The sequence below is a fragment of the Perca fluviatilis genome, chromosome 10, assembly GCF_010015445.1.
Source record: "Perca fluviatilis chromosome 10, GENO_Pfluv_1.0, whole genome shotgun sequence".
Classification (NCBI taxonomy): domain Eukaryota; kingdom Metazoa; phylum Chordata; class Actinopteri; order Perciformes; family Percidae; genus Perca; species Perca fluviatilis.
The window spans coordinates 19,437,714-19,463,910 of record NC_053121.1 but is presented as its reverse complement, the minus strand read 5'-3'; the positions used below and the strand labels follow the sequence as shown (position 1 = coordinate 19,463,910).

Genomic DNA, 26,197 nt, shown 5'->3' with positions numbered 1-26,197 from the left:
AAAATGCATCATTTAAGAATTTATTTTAATAATAGGAGTGGAAATGTTGCTCTATAACTCAGCTGGCTCTTTGTGAATAATTAAGAGACATTCCCAGCACCAAAAGAGAGAATGAGGCTCCGGTGCTACACGCATAGACGAGCACTGCCTTTGTGGAAGTATAAAAACTCCATGCCGGGAATTAAATCCCACAGTAATCCCTATTAACAGTATTAGTAGTGCAATGATGGTATAAATAGAGAGGCTGTTTAGTCTGCTGGGGTATATCTAGGTTCAGTGTTAGGGCAGGATGGCGAAGTTAATGTCTTCTGACCTGACTCAATATTTAGGAAGGGAGCTTACATGAACTGTAAGTTGTTACGTGAAATTAGTTTATAACTGGTCTATAGACAAAACCCAAGAAGTTCGACATTGTTAAGGTCAATGTGTAATTTATTCCCAAATAATACATTTCTTGGTACATCGACTTCATTGTACGTGGGTACAGAAAAGTGACTGCTCGTGGAAACACAATGTCCTCTTTGAAAATGAAATGCTGTTGACACAGTTTTACCATACAGAAACAAAACACGTAAGGTGACACAGGCACTCTTCACTTTTTGGGCCTGCTTGAAGAACAACTAGAGATGCTCCTGAACCATACAGTATGTCTTGATGTTAGTGCTATGATGGACACTGCTACTGCACCTCCATGGCAACTGGAAGCTCTGAAATCTCACAAGAGACCTGCCGTCTTATTTTTTTTAACCATAGCCACCTTGACAAAAATGTCCATCTATTTGGAAGATTAAATATAGTACCTATGTCCTCACCAGCTGTCTCTGAACACTCAAGCAGCCTTTATTTTGGCTAATCACCTTATAATATTTGTATAAGCAACTGCTGGCTTAATTACCCTCTGGTTGTCATAGGTGGCTCAAGTAGATCTTCAAATTGGATGGCTGATGAAATGAGTTGGCATCATGTGATAGATATAGACGAGCTGTTTAGTGAACACTGTACATCAGCAAACTGATCGAGGAATGCATTCTTTTTACTGACTATTCACAGACATCAGTATATTTATATTGACACGTGTTAATGCCATGCAACTTTGCACAATGTTGCAATCCATAATGCAGTAAGTTTTGCCCGAAACAAGACAAAGGCCAACATTCCAAACAAAGAAAGCATCCATTATATTCAGACAAACATAATGCAGCTGTTGTTGTTTTTAATGTTAGCACAAAAAAACAAGGGTACAGTATGTGAGGGTGGGGTGGTGAAGATTTTATGTTTGCATAGCCATAAACTAAGGAAGAGACAGAATAGGACACAAAAGATAAATGGATATCTACAGTTCTGACCCCATCATACAGCACCCAGTCCATCAGTCAGTATTTTATTTATTTATTTTAGGTGCTGTGCCCAAAGAGGAAACCGTAGTGGGGAACAGTTGTGGCTCAGTGTTTTAAGACTTTGGATGTTTGCTACATCTTGACATATTTTAGTTTAACAGTCACCTTTGTGCCTAGTCAAAAACATTTTTTCAACTACATAAATAAGGTCCCCTGTTTTGCTTTCTGGGCCTTATCCACACATTCCCGGAAAATATATATGTAATGTCCTTTGGATGAAAACTAGAATAATGTTATATTACTGCATACATTTGGGTAATGGGAGTATTTCCAAGAGGCATTCACTCAGAGTCAGTCAGGACCATGGAAAGGGTAGAAAAACATTTTACACAAGGGTATGTGTCTCGTAAAAAGGTGCAATCTGTAACAGTCAAAAGTGCTCTCCCTGCTTTGTAATGGTATAGTTTTGTATCCCATTAATATGACTGTAAATTTGAAAAACTAAATCCTTAAAAAGGTGTACATATAAAACAAATCAGTTAATAACTGTATTTTGCGTGTGATAGAGTATATTGTCTGTATTTTGTCAGTAAAACGTACTGTTATACTAAACTTGAAAAATGACAATTTACAGATTACACCTTGTGGAGTGGAGAAATCTTTAAAGCAGCAATAGATAACATAATACTGTCTCAAAGAGAAGGAAAAATTTAAATTCCAGTGACATCCATAGTTTTTGTTTCCCACTAGAGACCTGCACATCACAGACCATGGTGCAAATATTGTAAAAATAAATACATAAATACGACATGGGTAATCCATCCTTACATACATACACATATTGTTATCATAAAATAAGATAATTATAAGATTATTATAAAATTCATATGTACAAATGCATAGTCCATATGCGTCCAAGAAGAGGCCAAGCAATGACGTTTTAGGGTTTTGTTTGGTGTATGTGTTTTCCATGTGGGTGTGTGTAACGTGGGTTAGAGTTTGTGTGCTGTAGTGTGCATGGCACTTACTGTACAAGAACACAGGGGTTACACACCAAATCGCTCTGTGCTGTTTCCTCTTGTCTCACCTATAGAGTCAGTGGGTTATTAGTGGGTAAAAGTTCACAGGTCAAAAGTTGAGCGGCACTTGGCCAGGCGTGTCCGCGGTGTCTGGTGTGCATGTCCGGAATAGCTGTGTGAGTGCGAATACAGAGGAGATGAGCACAGTGCAGCGTTTGGCTAGTAGCCTCACCCCGTCACTCTCCCCCTGACCCTGTCCAGACCCAGTGAGGCCAACACTCTTACCCCCAACCCCGGCACCAGTTCCAGCTGTCTCAACAGCCCCAACAAACTCTCGGTACAGACCCACTATCTCCCTTAGCTTGTCCATGGCCTCCTGGCTGTCATCGTCCTCATCCCCATGGACCAGACTCGCGTTATGGCAGATGTCACAACCAGGGCAGGGGTTTGTTCGCAGGCAGGCTGCTGACAACTGAACCAGCGCACTGAAGCTGTTAGATAAAGAGCGTAGGGCTTCATCAGGAGCCCATCCTACACGTGTTGCCCGCTGACACCCAGATGCCAACCGTCGAGCCTCTGCCTGGAGAAGACTCCTTTCAGCCTCTGTCATGGCGACGGTGCTTGTCCCAGTACAATTTGGGTACCGTGCTGGGGTAGTAATGCCTTCAGTTCCATTGTGATTTAGGTCAGGGCCTACTTTTATGCCTGTGATATCCTGCTTTGAGTTTTGGCATGATGTTTGTTGGGGTTGCTCAAGTGCTCCCTTCTCTAAGACCAGCATAAGTTGGTCTATATCTTGACGTAGGGAGGCAAAACCTCCCTTCAGCCCACCGTAATTCTTGTTGGTAAGTGTACGAAGAGGACCACCAAATGAGTTTGTGGGGGAAACTGGACGTGAAACTAGGGGACTGAGTTCAGAGGAGGCAGTGGAGAAAGTAGAGAGCGGACGGGGGTTGTCCCTCAGCAGTGACAGAATATTGGGCTTTGGAGAGGGTGTTGTAGGAGAAGAGACGGGTGCGGGTCGGACAGGTTTAGGGCGTGTGCGGCGGGAGAACTCGTAAACAGTAAGCTCCTCGTCAAAGCTTATTCCATCCTCAGTGTCTCCACTGAAGCAGTTGGCGTAGACAGTGTGGCAGCCACAAGCCTCCCGGTGCTGCTGTGGAGGAGTAGTGTCAGCTTGTGAAGACGTTGGTGAGTCACCTCCAATTTGCATGCTGGACACACCTCCCAACCCCACTGCTGAATGGGGCCGTGACTGAGGCTGCTCCGATGAAACACTGCCACTGTGTGCACTGTTCTCTTTAAAAGTCAGATTAGGGTGGGAGCCGTTTATCCCATTGGCCTTTTTCATGTGTGAGGTCACATCCTGGGCCTCTTTTATGGTGGCTATGACAACCTCAGCTCCATCCTCTAAAATATTCCCTTTCCCTGCTGGTTTTAAGTTTACGGTCTCTTTTTCCTTGACAGGGGTCTTGTTTAAGTCTGATAACCCACTGGCTACAGACAAGCCAGAGCCAAATCCAGATGTGTCTCCATTGATGGAGCTCGTGGAGGGATAGTCCAGGGTTCCCAAAATCTCTTGGGAACGGGTCATGTACCAAGGCAGAGCCTGGATCTTCCCTCTCAGGGCAGAAGCTGGCAGTCTGCCTCCCAGGCTGGAGGAGCTGGTCCTCAGGTCTGATCCGGATCCAGATCTTCCAGGCTCTCTGCTTTCAAGGCCTCCAACACCTTTGGAGTTGGTTGAAGTAAGGGAGCTGGTAAGGGTAAGAGGTGCGTCTGTATTTTTGGGTGACAGGCTTTCATGACTCAGGGAGACCCTCCTGGATCCTGACTGGACGCTGCCATTGCGTAAGCTCCAAGGGTGGATTCCATTTGGTGGACTGACGCTATCCTCAAAGACCCCTTTGCTAGGATCAGTTGGGGAGACAGGAGAGCTAGCAGGTAGTGATAAGGGGTGGAAATTGGTGGGAGAAGTGGGTTTGGGAGGCACTGGTGGGGGGATAGCTAGCTTTGTACCTGAATTAGAGCGAGGGATAGGGGGTAGGTTTGGTGGCTTTCTTGTGGGTAGAGCAGTCCCATTGCTTTTGCCCTCAACTTTAGAGGTTTCCTTTACATTGGGAATGTATGCTTTGTCATTGGAAACAACATGCGCTCCATGTATCAAATCTTTATTCTCTTTCAGATTGTTTTCTTGCCTCTTCACCATTTCCTCAGTTTGTGGTGTTGTAATGGGTAGTGGTTGCTTGCTGCACCGCACTGCTGTGATCAGGGGTGATGAGAGAGGCAGTCCACCTGCCCCAGATGTGACAGACTTGAACTCCATGGTGTCTGGCTCCATTTCCAGAAGTTCAGAGGACAGACGTCCAGAGGCATCCCCATTGCAGTGGGCATATGATCTCCCATGCTGGGGGGATTTGGGAGGAATGATCTGAGGTTTAGGAGGTAGATGGGGCTTAGGTGCCAATAGTGGTTTAACCTTAACTTCAGGTTTCTGAGATGGTTTTGGTGGACTGGGCTGTTGGTTGGCAAGTTGATTTGTGGGGCCTTTAAGCATCTCCTCTTCCCTCTTGATTTTAGAGGATCTGGCTTTATTGGCAAGGGGGGAGGATGGCTCTTTCCCTGGGACAGATGAAGGACCATTCCAGCTTCCACTCAAACGATTAGCATTCCGCCGGTCAGCCAGCTCAGCGTCTGTGAGACAGAGACAAATCAAAAGGAAAGGTTAAAAAGAGAAAGGCATCAGTGGATTAACACAAATCCTCCCCCCCCCCAACTCCTTTTAATCACATTAATGTCTCAGTGTTGTCACATCTTGCCATCACATAAAAAAACATACCACCATAAAAGGACCTTCCCAAAATTGGGGCAAGGACAAATTGTCTTATTCATCTGCAAAGTCATAACAAACATGATGTAAACAAACCTGATAGATCAGGAACTGGGGGAGTAAATCTTTCCTGTGCATCAAAAAACTCATCTTCAGACTCTGAGGCAGTCTCTTTGACCAAAAGAGCAGGTTTGGGATTAGGTGAAGGTGTCAGGAATAGACCCTCTTCGTCCTTGGAGAGGCGCTGCTCAGCCTGTCCTGCTTTGTCCACGGGAATTGAACTCGTCCTTACTGGGACTTTGGGAGGGATCTTTTTCTTTTTTTTAATGGGTGATCTTTGAAAGGGTATGCTGTCAATCATTCTCAAATCTCTTGAACTAGGGATCTTAGAAATGCGTCTGAGTCCCTTAACTTCTTGCTCTTCTTCCTCATCATCATCATCATCATTGTCATCATCACTCGTAGCCTCAGGCGGGCTAGGGAGGAAATCAGCCTTGGAGAGCTCAGCAAAGCAAAGACAAGAGTTGTCATTGCCACGGTAATTGAGGTTTGTGGGTCGCAGGGGCCCTTGATGGCGTTTAGGCTCCAGGAGGTAGGGGTGGTGAACGTCCAAGCTGGGCAGATCCTCGCTTGCGCGTGGTCCACGGAGCACATCCAGACGAGATGGGGCTTTAGCTGCGCCATTGCTATCCTCCAGGGCAGCACTCAAGGAGCCACTGGACAAGCTGGAGAAGCTGCTGGTGACCCGTGGGTCAGTGTGGTACCAGCTGGTCTCCAGGTTCATTTCTTCATCCATAATACTTAATTTACGCAGACCATTTCCTGTTGCTCCTCCTTCCTCTTCACCCTCATTTTCCATACCTTCTGTTGTCACTATTATCTTCACTTCCTGTTTGCCTTTGTGCTCTTCTCTCTCTTTTCTTTCTTCCTCTCTCCTCTTCTCTTCCTCCTCTCTCCTCCTTTCTTCCCAGTCTTGACTTGCTGGGTCTGGGCGTTTGTAATTCTGAGAATCCATTGGGTCATCCTCATCTGTTGAGTCATCTGAGTCACTACAGCAGCGAGACACATAACCTAATAACACCAGAAAAATACACAAACAGAAAATTAGTAAATTAGTAGAGAAGGATATGTTTTAAAATATGATAATATTATGTGACTGGCTTTTCTAACGGTACCCATACTGGCTGGTGACATACATCAGTTTCTGATGTGTAAAATATCTATCAAATGGCCAAAGCCAGAAAGTGATTATTTAAAAGTGAAACAGTTTTTGCTCACTTGATAGGGATTCATAGCACACGCCCTCTATTACGGCGAACCTCCCACACACACCTTCTTCAGCAGGAATCCGGTGCACCCTCACTTTTGGGCGCCCCAGACGGAAGACATTGACACTGGGATCCACAAGGAGTTTGCAGTAGCCTCCCAGCAGACACCCTAAGTCTTTGGCTGCCAGAGAGTCCATCAGTAAGGCAAATGGCTGCAAGGGGGAGGGCATTGCAGGAGAAACGGTAAAGTGATTAACGCCAAAGGGTAAGAAAGAAAAGGCGATGGAGGGGGAGAAAGAGGGAGAGAGAGTCACCTTTGAGTCCAGTGAATTTGCTTTATATATCTACCACACACACCCTTAGGCTGTATACTGTTTGTGTATTGGAGGAGAAATGCTTGACCTATATTTACTCGAGCATGAGCTTTGGCGTGAATGTGGTGAGTGAATATCCATTTTTTGTATCTGTGTCACTGTATGTGTGTTTATGAATAATAGAGTCTAGAATCTCAATGTCTCTCTTACCTTCATGTCGTGCAGTGAGATGCGCAGTAGGCTGACTTTGTCTGACTCAGTGAGCAGCTCCACTCGGCTGATGCTGCTGAACTCCACCAGTGTCGAGATCATATTGAGCTTGTGGTTGATGATCTGACTCATCCCATACTTGGCTCCCACCAGCAGACTGACCAACACCTCCCTGTCCTGAAGCTGAGTGTGGATGAGAGTGAGTTATGTTATATAATGAAACAAAATGAGCAGAGAAGAGGAGGAAGAGGTAGAATAAGGGGGGAAAGGTGCAAATGTTTTTTTTTAATATGGAAGATAACATCTAGGGTTATGCTCAGCTGGACTAGTTGAGCCTTTTAAATAGTAACATGTAATATAGATCCAAGAATTTCAATCAAGTTGTTACGTGTTATATCCCTTTACAGACAGACCCACCAGGTGATATCAGGCTCTTAACCCTTACCATCATCGTAGCTGTGTAGGACCGTCCCCCATATGAAATGAGTTCTCCCAGCTGAGTAAGGTAGGCCAACCGAGCCTGAGTTGCAGAAATGACCTAAAACACAGCAGTTGACAAAGAAGAGAGAGGAATGAAAAAAAACAGGGGGGATGGTATGGTTGACTCACTGACCAAAACAATTCTCTCCACCGAGAATGTGATCCACTTATTTTCCCAAAACATTGCCCAAACCCCAGACCTATTATTTCCTTTATAATCATCCTCCCACCCACCCAGGGGTGGCATATCCACCCAGGGGTGGCCATATGTAAGCCTACCCCAATATTCCATCCTACAAATGCGGACAGATGGCTATCCTTGGTACTGTATTGTGACAATCTGCAGGATAATTCCCACATTACCCCACTTGTAATGCACCCTCACTGCCCAGAAGCCAACAATCCCCATCCAAGTCTCAGTCATGGTTACATCAAGACCTGTGGATAAACCTGAACACTAAATCAACCCCACAACAGTAAAACCCAGGTAACATAAATGCAAACCCAAAACATCGCCGTCGGAAGTTGAAATCCTTTTTTTTTTCAGATGGCCATTAATCCAGCGATCTCTAAAAAGCTAAGGGAACAATTTCTTTATTAATTTGGGAGACTCATAAGGTCTTGGTCCCTATAACAGAATGTATGGTCTTATTTTTTAATGTAGAGTCAAACAACAAGGAAGTTGATAACGTGATAAAATTGTTGTTGTCTTTTGGGTAAATATCATATTCACGAGGCCAGATTTCTTCAGTTTCTTCTCAGCACATACTTGTTTTATGGTGAAATTCAGACATTCTTTGACTCTGTATGTAAAGTATTTAAAAACAAAAAAAGCTTTAAAGACTTCTCATCTCCTGATGAGCACTATAGACAACATTGCCACATGATTTAAGTTGGTAATTTATTTTTATGAATTGAAAATGTAAGCTGTATTTTTATCTGTACATTGGAAAAAATACTCCATGTACCGTTTTTTTTTTTGTATTGTAAAAATACTGTGTAATCCGTCAGTCTGTATGTTACCTACCTTCTGGCGTGGCTCTAGCAGGGACTGGATCTTTTTGAGGTGGTAGCTGATGGCTTTCCTCAGGTCCTTCTCCCTCATGTTGCTCAGCAGTGTGGGAGAGATGAAGCTGTCCATGCCAAACTCTCTCCTGTCATTACCACACACACAGAGGAATGAAAAGCACACTGATACATGAACATGTAGCCTCAATGCATCCTAAAATGTAAGTTCAATTGAACTACAGTACCCTATATGCACTATGCACCTGATTTAGTTTCTCCAAAACCAAGTAAATATTGGTGCAGCATTGGTGCAAAAGGTGAAGGGAGGCTGGGATTCAAATGTGAAATTGTAGGACAGGTAAGAAACATGCAGTATGATGTAGCTAGTGCTAGCCTGATAAGCTAGCTAGCTTATGTGTTTTGATACATAGCAAACACTGGCTTCAAAAGTGCAGCTTCATTTTAAAACACTGAACTGCTAACGCTAGCCATTTGTCAGGTTACTACAGAAATGAAATACACATAAGGTGAAGGTGAGGTTAACATGAACTTTTATGCATAGATATCCCTATTGTTGTGTCACCAATGTAACATTTAGTAACTTGGTTATATTCATATAATTATAAATATTCAGTTTCAGGTCTTATCTCTAAGGTAATCAGTAAGCACCAACCTAACAGCAAGTAAGCTTGACATTTTTACATGAAAACTAAATACAGACTTGAATGACAAAAAAATGACAAAGACGTACATTGAGATTTGTGAGTAGACATATCTGCTGATGTTTTTTTCACCACGGCTGCCACTAGATGTTACTAAACAGCCATATTTTAACTGAACTGTAACCATGACTGCATCATCGGTTTCATTTGAGGTGAAAAAAAGCCTACATCTGCGATACACAGAGTATTTATGACTGCAGTGACGTAAATAATCATATTAATCTATGAACGGTGAGTCAGTGAGGTGGTCTTTTGGGAAATGGATCTGTGCTAAGGTGTTTGTGCATTTATAGATTTTAAGCGTGAAAGGGAGAGACAGAAAGATGGGAAATTGAAAAACCCAATAAGAAACTTTTAAGCAACACACAGGAAACAGGGCAAATACACACCCTTTTGCACAAACGCAACACATTTTCCAATCACATTAATAGATTAGGCATTTCGAATGCAACGTTATCCCACACACATTACAATGATTACAGCAGTAGAACAAGCTCACACCCTTAGATCACCATAATTATACAAAACCCTATGAGTGCTTGAGTCAGGGCTGTAGTGTCCCTACAGTGTGACCCTAAAAAGACAAACACATATGACTCACGTAATACTCTTGATAGAGGCCCTGGTCTGTCCACAACTATCTAGTCTCTCGTGCATGTGCAGGGCAGCCAGGCGGAGTGCAGTGTTACACTTCATCTCGACTGCAAAACGCTCCTGCAGCACGTCCCCAACACTCTGGAAACACACACAGTCACAGCATAATGCATGCAGACATTACCAATACACATGCACATTACAGTAAACATTCCTTTGTACAACTGAAAGGCATCATATTTCAACATTTACTTGTTTAATATACCAGCGTGCACTTTAAGTCAGACATTGCAAAATAAACAGCTTGTGCGCTTTTTTTTTTTTTTTAAAGTAAACCAGCACTGGGACACCCAAAGTGCCAGTAATACAGCAAAAACAAACGCAGCAGGCAGCAAATACTCCTCGTAGAACAATAAATCACTAAGACATAAGTGGCACTCCCAATGTTTGTTTTTTTCATCCAGCGTTGAAATGTAGTCTCAAAGTTGAGCTACAACACAGGACATATCTGACTGTATGCAGGAGTTCTTTAACTCCCAAAATGTTTACAAGGTGAAACAAGGCCACAGTAATAAATCTTAATATATTAGGGCAGTTTTCAACTAATATGAGAAAGACACGGAGCGACTGCATGTTAACTCCAAATGTCTTAACTTTGATTCTGGCTCTATTTTTGTAATGTTTTAGAGCAGGTTTACAGTACAGAGTACCCAAGAGCAAGTTGCCACATCTATTAAATATTGGATATTCAACTACATTTGGCAAGTTTGAGGGTTTTATTTCTTCCTGTATGAACATTTGGACTTGGTTTCTACATGTAAGTGAGGAGAAAGGGGTCAACGTCTGATTAAGGTTGACCAACACAAAGTCTGTAAGATTGACAGAGAAGGAGACAGAAAGTCGTACTGTAGACGACAGAATTATCTCACCTGTAAAAAGAGGTACTCAAAGGTAGAGGGGTCATCCTGCAGCAGGTCCATTGGGTCTCTAGGGATGAAACACACCCTGAACAGACATCTGTAGTCATGGGAGTCTTTTTTCTGCACCACCTGGTAAAGACAAAAACATACATATAAAGATATATGCAAGCTCTAAAAGTGAATCAAATCAACCACACTGCTTCCGATCTTTGCTGGGTTGTACCCTCTTGTGAGTAGGTCTACTGTTACTACTTAAAAGTTGCATTGAAGTAAATTACACCTAATGATGAACATAACTTTAGTATGATTTGTGTGTGGATCTGTGCATTCACGGTTTCCTTCACCTTCTGTATGAGCTCGTCTTCATGCAGCAGCAGTAGTTTGGTGATGCTGTACTGTTGCTCTAGCACCAGGGAAAAGTACTCGATGGCCCGGATGGACAGTTTATCCTTCAGAGTCAGCACAATGTCCTGGAATGGTGAAAAACCAACAGTTCAGACCCCCTTAGACAAACATGTTTCATCCCTGTCTGCTGATGGCAGATGGTCAAATCTGATTCCTCCTCTCAGTTTCCCTTTGGCTGGGAATACAAACTGAAATACAAAACCGGCTGTAATAATCATAATGTGCTCATGAAGTCAACATACATGGACCTGCTGAGGGTGAGCTACTGACACAATTATTTTCCTTCTATATCTCATTGTGATGATTGTATACAGTACACCTCATAGTTTGCAAATGCCCAACAGGACTTATAGATTATATCTAGAGTTACTCACAAAATCCAGTTTAAATAAACAAGTGCTTCATGGCTCTGAATCACAACACGCTTCTCCTCACTTCTAAATGTTTCGTAACTTCCTCCTCCAGAAGCAATATAATTAATTTTCTTTTTGTATTATTCCGCCATTAAGAACAGCTACAGCCTACCCACACTCTAACACCCTTGGGGCAATCACAGCAGAACTTGTGGTGTGCTTAGTTACAAAATACACCCACTTGTTTCTAGGAAGCCTTTCACAGCTAGATCCACTGTCATAATGCTTATGAAAGACTGAGGGAGCTAATGATTGGATATTCTGAGGACACTAATGTAGGCAGCGTGTAACACGATTTATCTATCTATGCTCTTTAAATAATTTTTGTGTCTAACTGTCACTTATTGCTATTGTTACAGTAAGATAAGTACATTCAGTTGGTATTGGTTAGGTTATATAAATGAACACATAGAAAGTTGCTTCGCATTGGCTTTCATAGAGTGCACTGGTATTGAAAAACATGTCAGCCGCCCAAAAGCGATGCTGCCACCTCTTGGGCCGGCCAGTAATGAGATGCATCATCCAGTTACCCATCTGCCCAATTGTTGGTAAAATTGCCTTTCTCTTCTTAGATTAAATGTCTGTTATACACACCTTGACAGTGGTGCTGTTGTCAAACTTGAAGGCCTTGGTCTGCCCGTTCTCTAAATAGACTTTTAGGACATTGGGCAGGAAGAGAAGAGAGTTTCCCTGATAGAAAGAAGTGAGAAATAACATTGTGGTTAGACAGGAATAAATATCAAACGAGGGAAGACAAAAAAGGAAAAGGGAGCTTGACATCTTGGAAAATAAGTCCAAATAGAGAATGATCAAAAGTGTGAGGGATCCAATGATGAGTCATTCATCAGTGGCTCACAACAGCCTTCGTTCTCTGTCAAGTACAGTAGGGTTTTCCCACCTGAGTGTGCCCATTGACCACCACCTCCTCTGCAAAGCGCACTTTAACTGGATTACTCCTCAGACGAGCTCTCTTCTCTGCCGACATGATAGACGACTTGGGATTCTGCAACACAAAGACACGAGCCGGCGCCATTATGCGAGGGCTGGACCGCGGTCGAGGACGCACACACAGCTTTAACAAGCGCAATGAAAAAAAAATCAACTCTGAGACCAACAAACTTTTGAGACACAAAGCCGTTATCAAATGGTCCACATGCATTATGGCAGTTAATCCTGTCAGAAGACACGGGTTGACAGTCACATGCTTGGAAACACACAGAGCTTCATGTTTTAATGAAGTGTGGTTTAATGACTCCTTTTGAATGTGTGTGTTTGTGTTGACAGAAGCTCATCAATGTGTTCTTTGTACTTATTTACTTACTGTCATGTGCCGCAGGATAGTCACAGTGATACAATCCTCCAAGTCCCTGAGTGGAGAAACAATGAATTCACACACAGAAACCCATGCAAAAAAACACACGCACACAAGAGAGATCATTATCTTTCTAACCAGCTGTCAAGTAAGCACTTTCTGCTCTGACCTTTGCCCTTAACTTGTTAAGCCTTTATCACACACAGACACACACACACATCACACATACACACACACACACACACACACACACACACACACACACACACACACACACACACACACAGAAATGCACTCCAGCAAACAACTATGACAGTGCAATTAGTCACTGGATGGACCGGACACTGGTCCCAGTAACTGAACTGGCTTCTCATCGACCACAATTTAAATACTTGCATTTTAATCCCTGTCCAGACAGACAGACAGACAGACAGACAGATCGATCGATCGATAGATAGATCGATCGATCGATAGATCTCTGCATATTCTTACCTTAAGATGTTTTCCACCTGCTCAGCGCTCAAATCCTCTAGCACTGTATCATTGATCTGCAGCACCTGGTCCCCTGGGTACAGTATCCCATCTGCAGGACTCCCTACACAGGCACACACACACACACACACACACACACACACACACACACAAAAAGCGTAAGCGCCTGCCCTGCATAAAACAAAAACCGAGCTGCACATTTGGGCTTGCACTTTCTGTTCAGATAAAGGGAGATATACACACTGATGTAGGCGCACACACACGCATGTACACACAAAATGACACATATGGTTATTCAACATGGCTGACTCAACAGTGTTCAGCTGAGCTCTCCAGGATGTGAGGGGTTACAGTTATTCTGGATCTCATCCAGCTCGGCTCCGCTCTGCTTTCTCTAGTTATTTATACTCATTTGTCTTCAGGCAAAAGAGCACGACTGAGGCACAGCAGTTTTAGCTTACTTTAACACACATACACACACACACACACACACACACACACACACACACACACACACACACACACACACACACACACACACACACATACATAAACATACTAATGTTTGTATGTGTGTAAACACATACTCCCTCATACAGATATACAGATATTTTCACTGGCAAAGCCCCATCTGTCCCTGATTTTTGACTCACTAGCGGCATCCCACACTGCTTTGCAAGCTTACACACACACACACACACACACATTCCCTCGCTCTGGCCAGACAAGCAAAACCCACCCCCCACCCTGTCAAGCTTTTCATGTCAGCTCTGCCAATATCCTGATCTGTGCGGTTTTTCAAGTCCTCTCCCTTCCTCCTCTTTATTTTTCTTTCCTTCTTCCTCATCCACCACTTTCCTCTAACATTACCCTTACTCACACTACCAGGACTTTGCTGACTCCTCCCACACCCAAAGTTGTCATCCCCCCCACCTGCACTCTGCACACTTTCACACTTATTGTTTTGCTATCTTTTGCCATATCTGCACTTTGGTTGTTGTCTATTGGTCTTCCTGCTGGCATCTTCTCTGTCTATTAAATCTTGTCTTAAATTCTCACTTCTCCTTTTTTGGCAGCAGATAGCAATTACATAGCTGGTGGCAGGGTGGGACTCTTTATCAGCTTATTTTACAGGGTAGACATAAAAGTAATGGATCTCTCTCTCTCTCTCTCTCTCTCTCTCTCTCTCTCTCCTCTCTCTCTCTCCCCCTATCAAGGTTGACAAAATGAAAAGTGATTGAATATAGAAAGGATGAGCAGGTGGCTCTGTTGTTTCTATGGCCTGTCTGGCACTGTGCCCTGCAGTTTGAATTCCAGTGGAGTGTCAATGTGTGTGCATGTGTGTGTGTGTGTGTGTGTGTGTGTGAGAGAGAGAGAGATATTTGCTTCATAAACAGGTAGCCATTTAGAGAGGAAGCAGGAAAACAAATTGCAATTATCTCCATTAGACAAACGTGTCACACACAAACACACACCATCACCACAACCACACACACCCCATGTACCTGCGGCGATGTCCCTGACCAGCAGGGGTGCATTTGTGGTGAGGATGAAGCCGTGTCCAGTGCTGCTGTCCAGGACCGGGTCCCTGGTGATCTGCAGCGTCAGCTTGGCCTGGAAGTTCTGATTGGACAGACTGTTGGAGCGCTGCGACCTCCCATCGCCTAGCAACCGCTCTCTGAGGACGTCAAACAGAGTAACAGGTTACCTGCTAGGAGACAACACTGTGGTCATCAAGACATACAGTAAATTGTTGTGTCCCTTGTACATTGTCAACTTCCTCACATCACTTTGTACAGAAAATCTTTTACAAATCATTGCCTTATTTATTAGGCACTTTCGAACTTAAAACATTACAGTTGTGTTGCTTTGAAAATTCAACTTTTCCACCTAAGTACTACAATTTTGCAAACTTTCACACAGCAAGAAGAATCTTCACTGATTGTTTTTACAGAGAATTTGAGGCTACAAAATAACTACATTTTCATCATCGATTAGTTGGGCATTTATTTTTTGGTCTAAAAAATCTGAAAATTGTGGGAAAAAAAGTCCATCACAATTTCCCCTTAGCCCAAACTGACATATTCAAATAGCAAATGTTGTTCAAACAACTGTATAAACCTCAACAAGATTTAGTTTACAATGATACAAAACAGAAAGTGAAAAAGAAGAACTCAAATTTCAGAAGCTGGTATCTGTAAATGGAGGCATTTTTTGCTTTTATTAGTTTTTATGAATCTGTTTTTGCATGTTTACTATAAAAGTGACTCAAATGATTAATTACCAAAGGAGCTGCTAATTAATATGAAACTAATCCGTTGTAAGACACGTATAACCATAACACAACAAGAATAAGAGTCTACAGCCGTGCTGTGGCTCTGTGATGATGTACATTGGCGCAGCGGTGCTTTGAGCTAAATGCTAACATTTCACCACCTTAGTTTTGTATGTTAGCATGTTAACATTTGCTAATTAGCACTAAACACTAAGTACAGCTGAGGCTGATGGTAATGTCATTAGTTTTACAGGCTTTTGATCATAAATCAAAGTAAAGATTTAACTTTTTGACCTGATGATGGCGTCATTATCAAACGTTATTGCAATTCATCCTCTCGGGACCTTGACTATCTGGTCAAATAGCCAGGAACCAGGAAGCAGAGAACAGAGTCCACATTCATATAAACTGCTATACATCATCAGCTGAAATGCACTCTGGGAATACACAGTATCTGTATATGTGGTTAAATCAGTGACTCTCTCCCTGAGACCTGCTGTCCTGGTGAGCTGGCTGTGATGTGGTGAGACTTTTTTGGAGTTCACTGGGCTTCCTCTGCATGGCCTCCTCTGCTGAGAATGAGAAGCCACTTTGCGGACAACAAGGGAATGAAGGGCTCTTGAAAGCATATTTGTGGTCAACTGTGGGGTGTGTTTGTTTGTGAGAGAGGGACAGTCAGGTTTTGAATATGTACTCAACTATGTGTTATGCGTCTGAATGTGTGGGTTTGGGGAGGGGATCTGGTGTGTGTGCTCACTTTTTCTTTTTTTCTTACTGTGTTCTGTCTTTTTTTCTCTTTTAAGAAAGAGATTTCTAAAGTACCACATAAAAACACACCATTTGAAAGGCTAACATTTTTAATATTAATACATACCACACCTCCCACATTTCTTCTCCACTACAGAATCTGGCAGTAGCCCTAGAAATTGATTATGCTGTTTTCTCAACTATCCATCCCAAACTTTATTGTTTAGTTTCTTTTTTTTACTATACAAGTTGTTTTAGTTGTTGCCGCAGTGCTTTGTGTGGGCTTGGCATTTTCTGATACAACTGGCTGTGTGGTGCCAACATTTTCTACTGCATACTCCTTTTTTTCCCCATGATAATCTACTCCTCTTTCTCACGCAGGTGCAAACATTGGACAGACCTCACAGGGAGTATTTTTCATCCTAACTTTTTAGTTTTGGAAACATTTCCTGAACTTTACAGGGGATCTGTGCCCTGATCTCTCTCCCTTCTTCATTCTGTACCTGCTAAGCGACTCTCGGGTACGTCGTATTATTGTTCCCACCACCTGCTGCACCCGACTGGCCCTCCGAGCTGGAGACCTGCTCCTACATCGCTCCTTCTCCTCCATTTATCTAAAGAGACAAAGATAGAGAAGGATATGAGCTACAGACATGATCAGAACACAGATAGAAAATGAGACGTGGAGAGATAATGAAAGGATTTGGAGGGAAACTGTTTAGCTCTGTCTTGTACAGCACCAGGATTGAGCTTCAGCTAAATTAGCATTTTGTCTGCTCTGTTTTAATATTCAGAGCATGTAGGCTGCCTTGAATACGATGAATAATCAGATATGTGAACAGAGCAAGAAAGGCTGAATGAGAAAAAAAAGGGGTGGAGTATAGTCAGCATGAACAACACATGTCACACATTTGCCTAAATGACCTGATTCTCAACAACTGCACCATCACATGATAACAGGATTCACAAATAGTTCAACGTAAGTATGCTACAATCCGCATGTTCACTACAAATCTGCAGCTGTGCACTTTCTGCTTCGCCTGCCCTTTAAACAGAGACATAATGAAGAATGGGGGGCTCAAGCAAACCTCAGGGAGGCAAAGCTGGTCAGCACTGAGTCCTTACCAATTCTCAAGACATTCGACTCCCCTCAACTGTGTTTTGTTTATGTCAGCCAATCAATACGCTGGCATTAAGCTTGTAGAGCGTCTGATAAATCCGTGACAGGGTTTATTATCAAAAGCTGAAAATATACTCTATAAGGAGTACTGGATTATCATCATGTTTCTTTTCTATTGAAAGATTTTAGAGGGCAGGGATGTGTTTGAGGAATCCGCTTTTAATGTGTTTTGGATTATTTAAAGTAGCGGTTTTATCTGTGTGCGGCATTACGGTGACAAGATATTGTTTTGCTGCGGTCTTGTGATATACTTCATCTGATGTTTGTGTCTGTATTGGACTGCTTAACCCCATGAGGCGAGGAAGAGGGAGAAAGGAAAGGAAACTTTGTGGAAACGCGACCAAGACCTGATCAATACAGCTAACGATGATGAATGCGCTCCTGAAACCTAATGATCCGTACCTTGGCCTCGGCAGCCAGCTGCGCAGAGATTAGTTTGATCAGCTCTCTGAAATAGGGAGCAAACTTCTGCAGGACTTTTGTGAAGATCTTAAAATAAGCACAACAGTTGTGCTGTTTGGCCATCTGCCACACTTGTATGAGGCATTTTTGAAACATGCCTTTGAGGAGTGAGGAGGAGGGTAAAGTCATTACAGCACAAGTATAGTGTATGTTGTACTTTAAGTTGTGAGTATGGCGAAACAATGCACACTGCATTGCAATCAATCAATTTCAGCTTGTCTCTGTTTAAGTGGTTGCTGGTTGTAGCCTCACTCAGTATATAGTAAAGCGTGCAGTGTAGGTCTGTCCTTTAAGAGGATTAGAGGCCCTCGTTCTGCACGGGCCAACACTGGTCAGGGTGTCACTTTAGCACTTCCCGCTGATCCGGATTGAGGCAGATTGATGTGGATGAGTGAGGCTAGGTAGCCGAAAGCTGCACAGTGTGATTATTGACAACGATCACTGAGAGAAGCGTCATATACAGTAGATCATGACACATGCTCGGACTTCTAATAGACTTTCTTGCATTGTGTTGAATGTGCAGCATGCTCGCAGGTGTATGGATGTGCATGTGTGTGTGCTGTAGTGCTGCAGTCAGTGCTGAATCAGGTGACCGTTTTTGCTGTCATTCTCCTTCTTTCTCTCTTCTTTCATTTATTTTATCCTCTCTCTCTCTCTCTCTCTCTCTCTCTCTCTCTCTCCCTCCCTCACTGTCCTTGCCGAGTCAGGTAGTCGTCTCCAATGACAGTCTCTCAGCAGCAGCAGCAGACAGCCGTTTTTATATACAGTACATGGCATGCACATCCTAAGCACCTACTGTCTTCACTCTTTACAATAACAGCCCACCTTTATAACTTTACTAAAGCAGATAGTGTGTAAATGGTTCAACCGTTAAAAAACTTTTTTTTTTAAATGTATTTTAAAATGTACTGCTTGTGGTAAGCTTCTTGAAAAGGCAGAGAGAAATATTTGACATATTACATTCTGTCGTCAAGATAACCAGCACTTTCAGGAGCTCCAATCTTCCACATATTTTAAGAAAGCAGCACATTTTATCTAAAGACTGTGTGAGAGCGTGACTCACCGTGATGTGGCTTGTCTCTTCAGGACTCCAGAACACAAATACCCTCTCGCCCTCTGAGACATCAGCTCTGTGGACCCTCCAGGATTGGCTGAGAAGAGGTGGAGGGGGGTCCTTGTGATCATCGGGGCCAATCCCAATTTGGTGCGGCCACCTGTGCAGAACAGAGCAACGCTATCAGGGAGACCTGTCAAAACCCATAAACAAGATGCATACCCACACAAGTTTATAATTAGAACATGAAGCGACCAGTTATCAAGTCTGATTAAGTCGGATCAGCTGTATTTTAACCTATTTATAAGTAACGTTATTCCAGTTGTTGATGTCTTTAGAGTGAACATGCAAGTATGTCAAGCAAAGCAGGTTTAAACCAGCTATGTGGTTGTGGTTTTCCAAGAAGCCACTCCTCTGGTCCCTGAGGCTCTCCCTCTCCCTCTCTGTCTTTCTCTCTACTCCTCCTCAAAAGCACATGGTGATGTGGAGATGAGGCACTCCATCTCCATCTGCTTGTCTAAATTAAAATTTCATACCACCCAGTTCAGTTAACAGTTCTTACTGGGTGTGCTCTAAAAGCAAAGAGGACAGCCTGTGAACCGTGATGTGTTGGAGAGAGAAACGCTGCCAGCCAGACAGAGATTTTGGCCAATAATAAAATAGGACAAGTCTTTCATATGAACATCAGGGCAGATATGGCTGAAACATTAGGCAGCCTGTGGTTCGGGGAGAAAAACACACCAGGGGAACGTTTTGTTGTGAAAACCCTGGCTGTTGAATTACGAGAGACTCTGAATAAACATTCTTGATCTCGTCTAAAAGGAAACCTCCTCATTTTGCACTTGAATGTTGATCTCTGACGTAAACTCTCACTCCCGGGGGCTTTCATCTACAAGAGAGAGCAGAAATCAAGGAATTGATAGTCTTATCTGTGCAGCTCTTCCATCAGGCCCTGTGTCCCGCACACAGAGCTCTTTCACAAGGCCCATGTGTCCCAGTGAAAAGCCAGCAGAAGACCTAGACCCACACAGACTGCAGGGCATATGAATAATGCATGGGGCTAATGCAGCTAGCCTCCGACCGCCTACTTCTACCACTTGCCAACACAGGCAACAAGAAGAGCAAAGCACAGAAGAAGAGAGACACACAGGAAAGACATATGGGGGTTGCAGAGGTGAGGAGGTGGAGGGGAGAGGAGTGGGGAGTGGGGCTGTGAGGGGCTGAGAAAAGGGGAAGGGATACAGAAAAGAGAATTGGTCTAGGCAAAGAAAAGAGAGAAAGGACAGGATATTGCAGGGGGGACGGAAAGGGGGAGAATTTGAAAGAGGGTGAAGAGGGCAGCGGCAAAGAAACAGGAGAGTAAAAGCTGCAGGAGGAGAAAAGAAAGAACAAAAGTATCTACAGTGAAGTAAAAAGAGTGTCGCCAAGGAGCGGTGGGTAAAAAAAAGCTGATCAACGCAGCATTTCTCCACAAACTGAGAGCGCACAAAGCCAGGCAGCAGACATTGATGTATGGTTAAATAAATAAATACAACAGCAGACCTGTAGCATTGTTTCTCATGCACTTTTATAATTTTCCACTGCTATATATGGTGTCTTAAATGAAGAGCGGGTTCCCTCTTTCTAATGATGTGACACCATTTTCAAATCCAAGGCAGTAAAGCCTGTGTGTCTGCAAGCTGGTGATGAGTCTGCTCCTAATCTGGTTCTGAATCAATAGTAATCGCGAATCCTGTCCTTAAGTCCCAGAGCTGCCCACAAACACAGCTCATCGGCAGGCCTTGTAGACCTTTCTCCTTTCTCCTTTCTTTCCTCCTTTTACCTTCTCCGCCAATCTTCACTGTACATGGAGAATATTTGTATACAGTGCTATAAGGTAATAAAGGCTTTCTATAGCTCTCTTTTTCAATCGCTGTGTCTCATTTCTCCGAGACAATGTCCGCCCCTCAGCTCATTTGCCCACACAATCTCTCTCTGTCTCGGACAAAACAGTTATTCAATCCTGTCGCCTGGTATGAGAACACATGCAGTTCATAGAAGCACTCCACTCTCTCCTCAGGGGTTGAGAGGTGGCACTGAGCTGGCAGCTTTTGTGCAGCCAGCTGGATAAAAAACAGCCCAATTAGCACTGCTGAGCCAGACCGGGCCAATGCAGGTCGGACCAAGCTGGACAGTGCCTAGTGAACTTGCATAAGCACATGAAGTGGGAGGAAAAATGGCCAAGTACAGCTGCTGTTCTGCTAAATAACATAATCCGAGATAATGGATATGACAATCTGACTGACAGGATGAATTTCTCAGTTACAAACTTACATTTTTGTTAATCAGCTCCCCGCACTAATGAATAAAGACTGGACTCAGGGGCACTCTACAGTTACAAACACTCAAGCACACAACACATGCACGCACAATATGCACACACAAATAGAGAAACACACACACACCCTTCAGCCAAATAACACTGGATACAGCTGCACCACATGAGGCGCAGGGCAGCAGCAGCAGCCAGGGGCGGAGCCAGATGTTGTTAACATTCGGGGCTCAGCCCAGACCAAGGGGGTTACAGGGGCATGATCCCCCGGGGAGATTTTTTTTCCCCATTTACAGCAGCTATTTCAATGTATTTTCGTTCAGATATCTGGAGGTGGGAGGCCAACAGACCACTTAAAGTTTTTGGCCAAAATTTAGCCTAACTTTGGAGCATTACCTTCACAAAGAGCTAGCATGACATGGTTGAAACCAAATGGATTCCTTAGTGTTCAAGATTAATAAAATGTAAAGTTACTGTGCAACTTCATGGTCACAAGCAGCTTCTACAATAATCAATCAATTTGAATTTTGGATAGGAAGCTAATAAGATCTCACCACTGCCATGTTCTGAGGAAATTAAAAATATTCAGCTTTGATCACTTCATTATATTTGCTAACATTAGACTTATCCATAATGTCAAAATAACCAGGCTTCTCAGGTGCTCAGCTGTTGCAGTAACTCAGGGTGAAGAATTGTTAGGTGTCCTTTCATAAAAGTCCCTTTGGATAGATTATTTTGCTGTTGAGAGGATCAATATGTGAAACTCCTTATTCACAGAACTCAAAATGCATCACCTATTGGCTGGATTGCCATGTTAGTTAGTTAGTTAGTTGTACTTGTCCCTGTGAAAATAAAACATTAAAATAAATTCCCATTTGCACTGAAGTCCACCAAAGAAATTAAAGAGTTAAAAAACACTATTACAGTCAACTGTCAAACAGCAGCTTGGTAGCTTGTTCAAGTCTGTTGATTGACATAGTTGCTTGTTGCATTTTGCTAAAATCCCATCTCCCATTCTTCAGTCAGCTTGTCAGCTCATTCCATTAGCATTATTAAGACAGGGCTCACCGTGCATCGCTCGTTTCATTTCCCCTTTTATCAGCGACCTGGCAAGGCTCGAGTTCCCCAGTGCACTATTAAATAATGGGTCTTTTGAAGATTAATAGTGCGCTGCATTGTGTTACAGATCTCTATTGATGGTTCTGATAGTTCTGGAGAGAGACAGACAGCTAGACAGAGAGAGAGAGGAAGATCTTTGGATGTTAGAGGATGATAGATGTTGCAAGTCTGGAAAACAGTTTGCCTTACTTCTGTTGCTGTCTGAGCCAATTTCCTTCAACTCAGTGATCCTTCAAAAACTGCACAATAGAGTTCTTATCTTTAAGTAAAAGTAATATGAGGGCCGCCAGTGAGCCAGCAGGCCTCTGGGCTTTGGAATAATACTTATATGGCTACAGTATGACTTTAATATTTTATATCACAGCGAAGAATAGAGGAGGATAAACCTGAGTAATTACTTATAGGCTTAATGATTTTTGTTAGGCTTTTTATACTCAATGTTTCAATATATGTTCATAAATAGAGTTGGCCTACATTATGGCGCCACTGCCAGTCAAGTGTGCCATCACCATGGATCTGTCACCACAATGAGGTCATGTCTCCTTTTTCATCTGCAGGAGTAATACTGGTACAGTCTGAACGGGAAAATACTAATTTACAGTACACCCATCTGGACTGTACATCAATCAATCAGTCAATCAATCCACCCATCCATCAATATATCCATCCATCAATCCACTACCATTAACATACACCCATGAATTAATTTAATTCCTCTACTGAAACCCATCAGTATTGATTGATCAACAGTTCTCAGTAGCCAGTGGCTGTTACAATAGGAACCACATTCCTTAACAGCTTCAATTATCGATTGATTATGGATGATCAGTTGGTCCAGGCATTTTACTGGAGCAGCAAACACCAGCCCAGCAACACAGTGTGCCCTTGAGACATGAAGCTGTAAGACTAAAGAGGAGGAGAGGGGGAGAGGATGGCTGGCTGGCTCGTTGGCTGGCTGCAGTAAGTGGGACAGAGGAGCAGTCAGCGGGGCAGATCGAGGCTAATGCAGCCAGGCATCAAGGCTTTCCTGATGTGCAAGTTCTGCCCGTTGTGTTTAACCTCAGGCAGACTGACCTCAAAGCAGCAACTCCTATCACATGTTGTAGCATACATCCCTGAGTCATAGCACAAAGGCGGCAGCAGTCAGTGTTGGAGCACAGCAAAACACTCTCAGTGCACACAAGAGTGAAAGCAAAACACTGAGCAGCCACAGCTACTTCACATAGGCTGCTCATCATAGGACCAAAATGCCATTCATTCATTAAGTGTATGTCTGTGTGTTTCTATGTGTGTGTGTGTGTGTGTGTGTGTGTGTGTGTGTGTGTGTGTGTGTGTGTGTGTGTGTGTGTGTGTGTGTGTGTGTGTGTGTGTGTTCAGCTGTGGCCCAAGAGCAGCTGCATATGATGCTGTTAAAAAATACTCAATGGTCAACTTAAGTGATGTCTCTATGAACAGTGAAGGCTCTGTGGTAGCCTATAACACGTGTTTAAATGGAGCCGCAATCAGCGGTCATATTTAATCATGTCATGCATTAAATGAAGGCCCCAGAACACCAAAACGCATTGTTCCGGTCTAGTTGTGTTGCGCTTGTCATGCCTGGCACGGCACGGAAAAGCGCAGGGAAGAGGCTGCTTCTGGCCAAAGGATATGAGCAAAGAAAAGAGGAGAGGCGACTGGCCCAGGCTGGCTGCACATCGCCTACGCCCATTCACAATGTGCGTGTTTTACTACGCAGACTCCTGGCAGCCCCCTGATCCGTCCGGATTTAGTCCGTTCATTTCCAGTCTGTAGCCAGTGACGGTGATTTCACTGCGCACACGACAGCATGGATCTCCACTATCACTGCATAAGGCATGTGTTTGGGAATATTAATGTCATTCCGTGTGGTACAAAAATTGTCAGAATTTTGACTGTTATTTTGTATAGTAGCCTAGGCTAGCCTACAGATTTATATTCCCAATAACCTGAATGTAGGTTCTGAGAATGGACTAATATCGACCGTGTCAATCGCTCATAAATGCTTTATAAATGACCTTAAATAATCAATATTTACCATTGCACTGACTAAACACTAACTTTGATGAGTAGCCATGCCGGTAAACCAGGAGGCTAAACAAAGAAAAAAAGGTCAGTCTTTTGTTACCTTTATAATCTTAATCGGATTTAAATCTCTCCACCGCCTCCCTCAAAACAGTGATACGGGTGTAGCCTGCAGGCGTTGTGAAAACGAATATCAGTTAAATTATTCATTTTGATGTGATAAATATCAGTCCAAATGGCATGAATGGATGCAAGGTGCAGGCTCCTCCGTATACAGCCGGGCGCTCCTTCATCAGACAATAACATCGTGAAATACCGAGAAAACTCACCTAGTGGTCTGAGGAGGAGACAGACGGACCGGGAGTCTGTGAGGGCTATCCCCCAAAAAGAGCAGCGATGCGGAGAATTTGAGGAGAAACGATGTTTGATTCTCAAAAATATCCACGGCGTCCTCCTGGGCAGGACGATGATGGTGATGTGGTGTGTGGGGGGTTTGGCTATATGCTGGATGCTGTCATCGTACTGGGTCTGCTCTCTGACTAATCCTCGGCCCTGAGCTCAGAAAAAAAACCCACCCCCTCCCTCTGTTCGTCTCTCTCTTTTTTTTTTTTTTTTTTTTTTTTTTTTTTTTTTCTCTCTCTCTCTCTCTCTCTCTCTCTCTCTCTCTCCTCCCTGCCTCCTCCGCTGTCTGCCCGAAGGACCCCCACCCCTCCTCCACAAGCTCAGTTCTAACCAGTGACTTCAATCCAATAATAATAACAATAATAATAAAAATAATAATAATAATAATAATAATACACCTATTTCGAGGTGTAGGCTATTGTTATTGAAAAAAAATATTGTGTTGATGTTGTTTTGATCTAGTTTTCAAATTTGTGTTAGCCTATAATTTCTAATACTTTGAAAGTCATATAGGCCTACTGAATGATTGTATCCATCTTAATAAACGTTGTTTTGACTGTAAATTAAAACAAGTCTACTTTTTATCTTTATTTACAAGGACTTTATCATGTATTCCTATGAAGTCTGATGTGTTGTGTAAAATAAATACAGCTCAAAGTGATTTACACTTTCACAACAAATAAACATATTGTGTATCAGCTGCATACTAATTGCAAGTTTGTTGGGCAATCTGGACCCCTAAATCCCAATATCAACTCAAATGATAAGTTCCTCAAAGTGGGTCGAGCATTGCTACCTGAGGCCCTGCATCAATATTTACATGGTTTTCAAAATTCAAAGATTCAAAATCATTTGTTGTACATTGGTACCTCACAGGGGATTAAAAATTCAATGCCAATTCAGGGTCCCCTAGTGGGTTTATCCATTCCCAAAAGCCAAAATTCCTTTTATTTTTCAAGAATTCAAATATGCCTATTTATTTTCCTCACCATTAACGTGTTTGTTTGCATAGTTCGAGTTATTAGCCTTAGACTGAGTGTAATGCTAAATTAAAGTGCATAATTATAACTATTTTAGGTGTTTCTACCCCGAACACGACGTAGGCCTTTACATCCATAAGTGTAGCCTACACTAGTCCATTAAACAGATATTCAAAAATATCTGTTTAATTTATAAAATCAGACATGGTTTAGCACCTCCTCCACTATGTGATTTTAACATTTTAGATCCAGTGAGGTTAGGGTAACTAGAGGGGCAGTGAGGGAAGACTGCATCATCCCCCGGAG

At 43.0% G+C, this 26,197-nt stretch overlaps 1 protein-coding gene across 2 annotated transcripts; it reads right to left on the bottom strand.

The window, feature by feature from the left end:
* Positions 1 to 414: 414 nt before the first annotated feature.
* Positions 415 to 25,092, bottom strand: frmpd1b (FERM and PDZ domain containing 1b). 2 transcript variants are annotated; one of them, XM_039812916.1, is made up of 17 exons: positions 24,839 to 25,092; positions 19,049 to 19,199; positions 16,847 to 16,957; positions 14,827 to 14,999; positions 13,322 to 13,424; positions 12,839 to 12,884; positions 12,416 to 12,520; positions 12,112 to 12,207; positions 11,044 to 11,169; positions 10,709 to 10,828; positions 9,787 to 9,920; positions 8,483 to 8,609; positions 7,421 to 7,513; positions 6,976 to 7,158; positions 6,462 to 6,663; positions 5,280 to 6,254; positions 415 to 5,047 (listed from the first exon to the last, which is right to left on the bottom strand). In XM_039812916.1, the coding sequence occupies exons 3-17, from the start codon at positions 16,951 to 16,953 to the stop codon at positions 2,466 to 2,468; spliced, it is 5,172 nt and encodes a 1,723-aa protein (XP_039668850.1). In that variant the 5' UTR covers positions 16,954 to 16,957; positions 19,049 to 19,199; positions 24,839 to 25,092; the 3' UTR covers positions 415 to 2,465. The 2 variants fall into 2 exon arrangements, with proteins under 2 accessions (XP_039668850.1, XP_039668851.1); XM_039812917.1 differs by having other exon boundaries at positions 6,516 to 6,663.
* Positions 25,093 to 26,197: the final 1,105 nt, after the last annotated feature.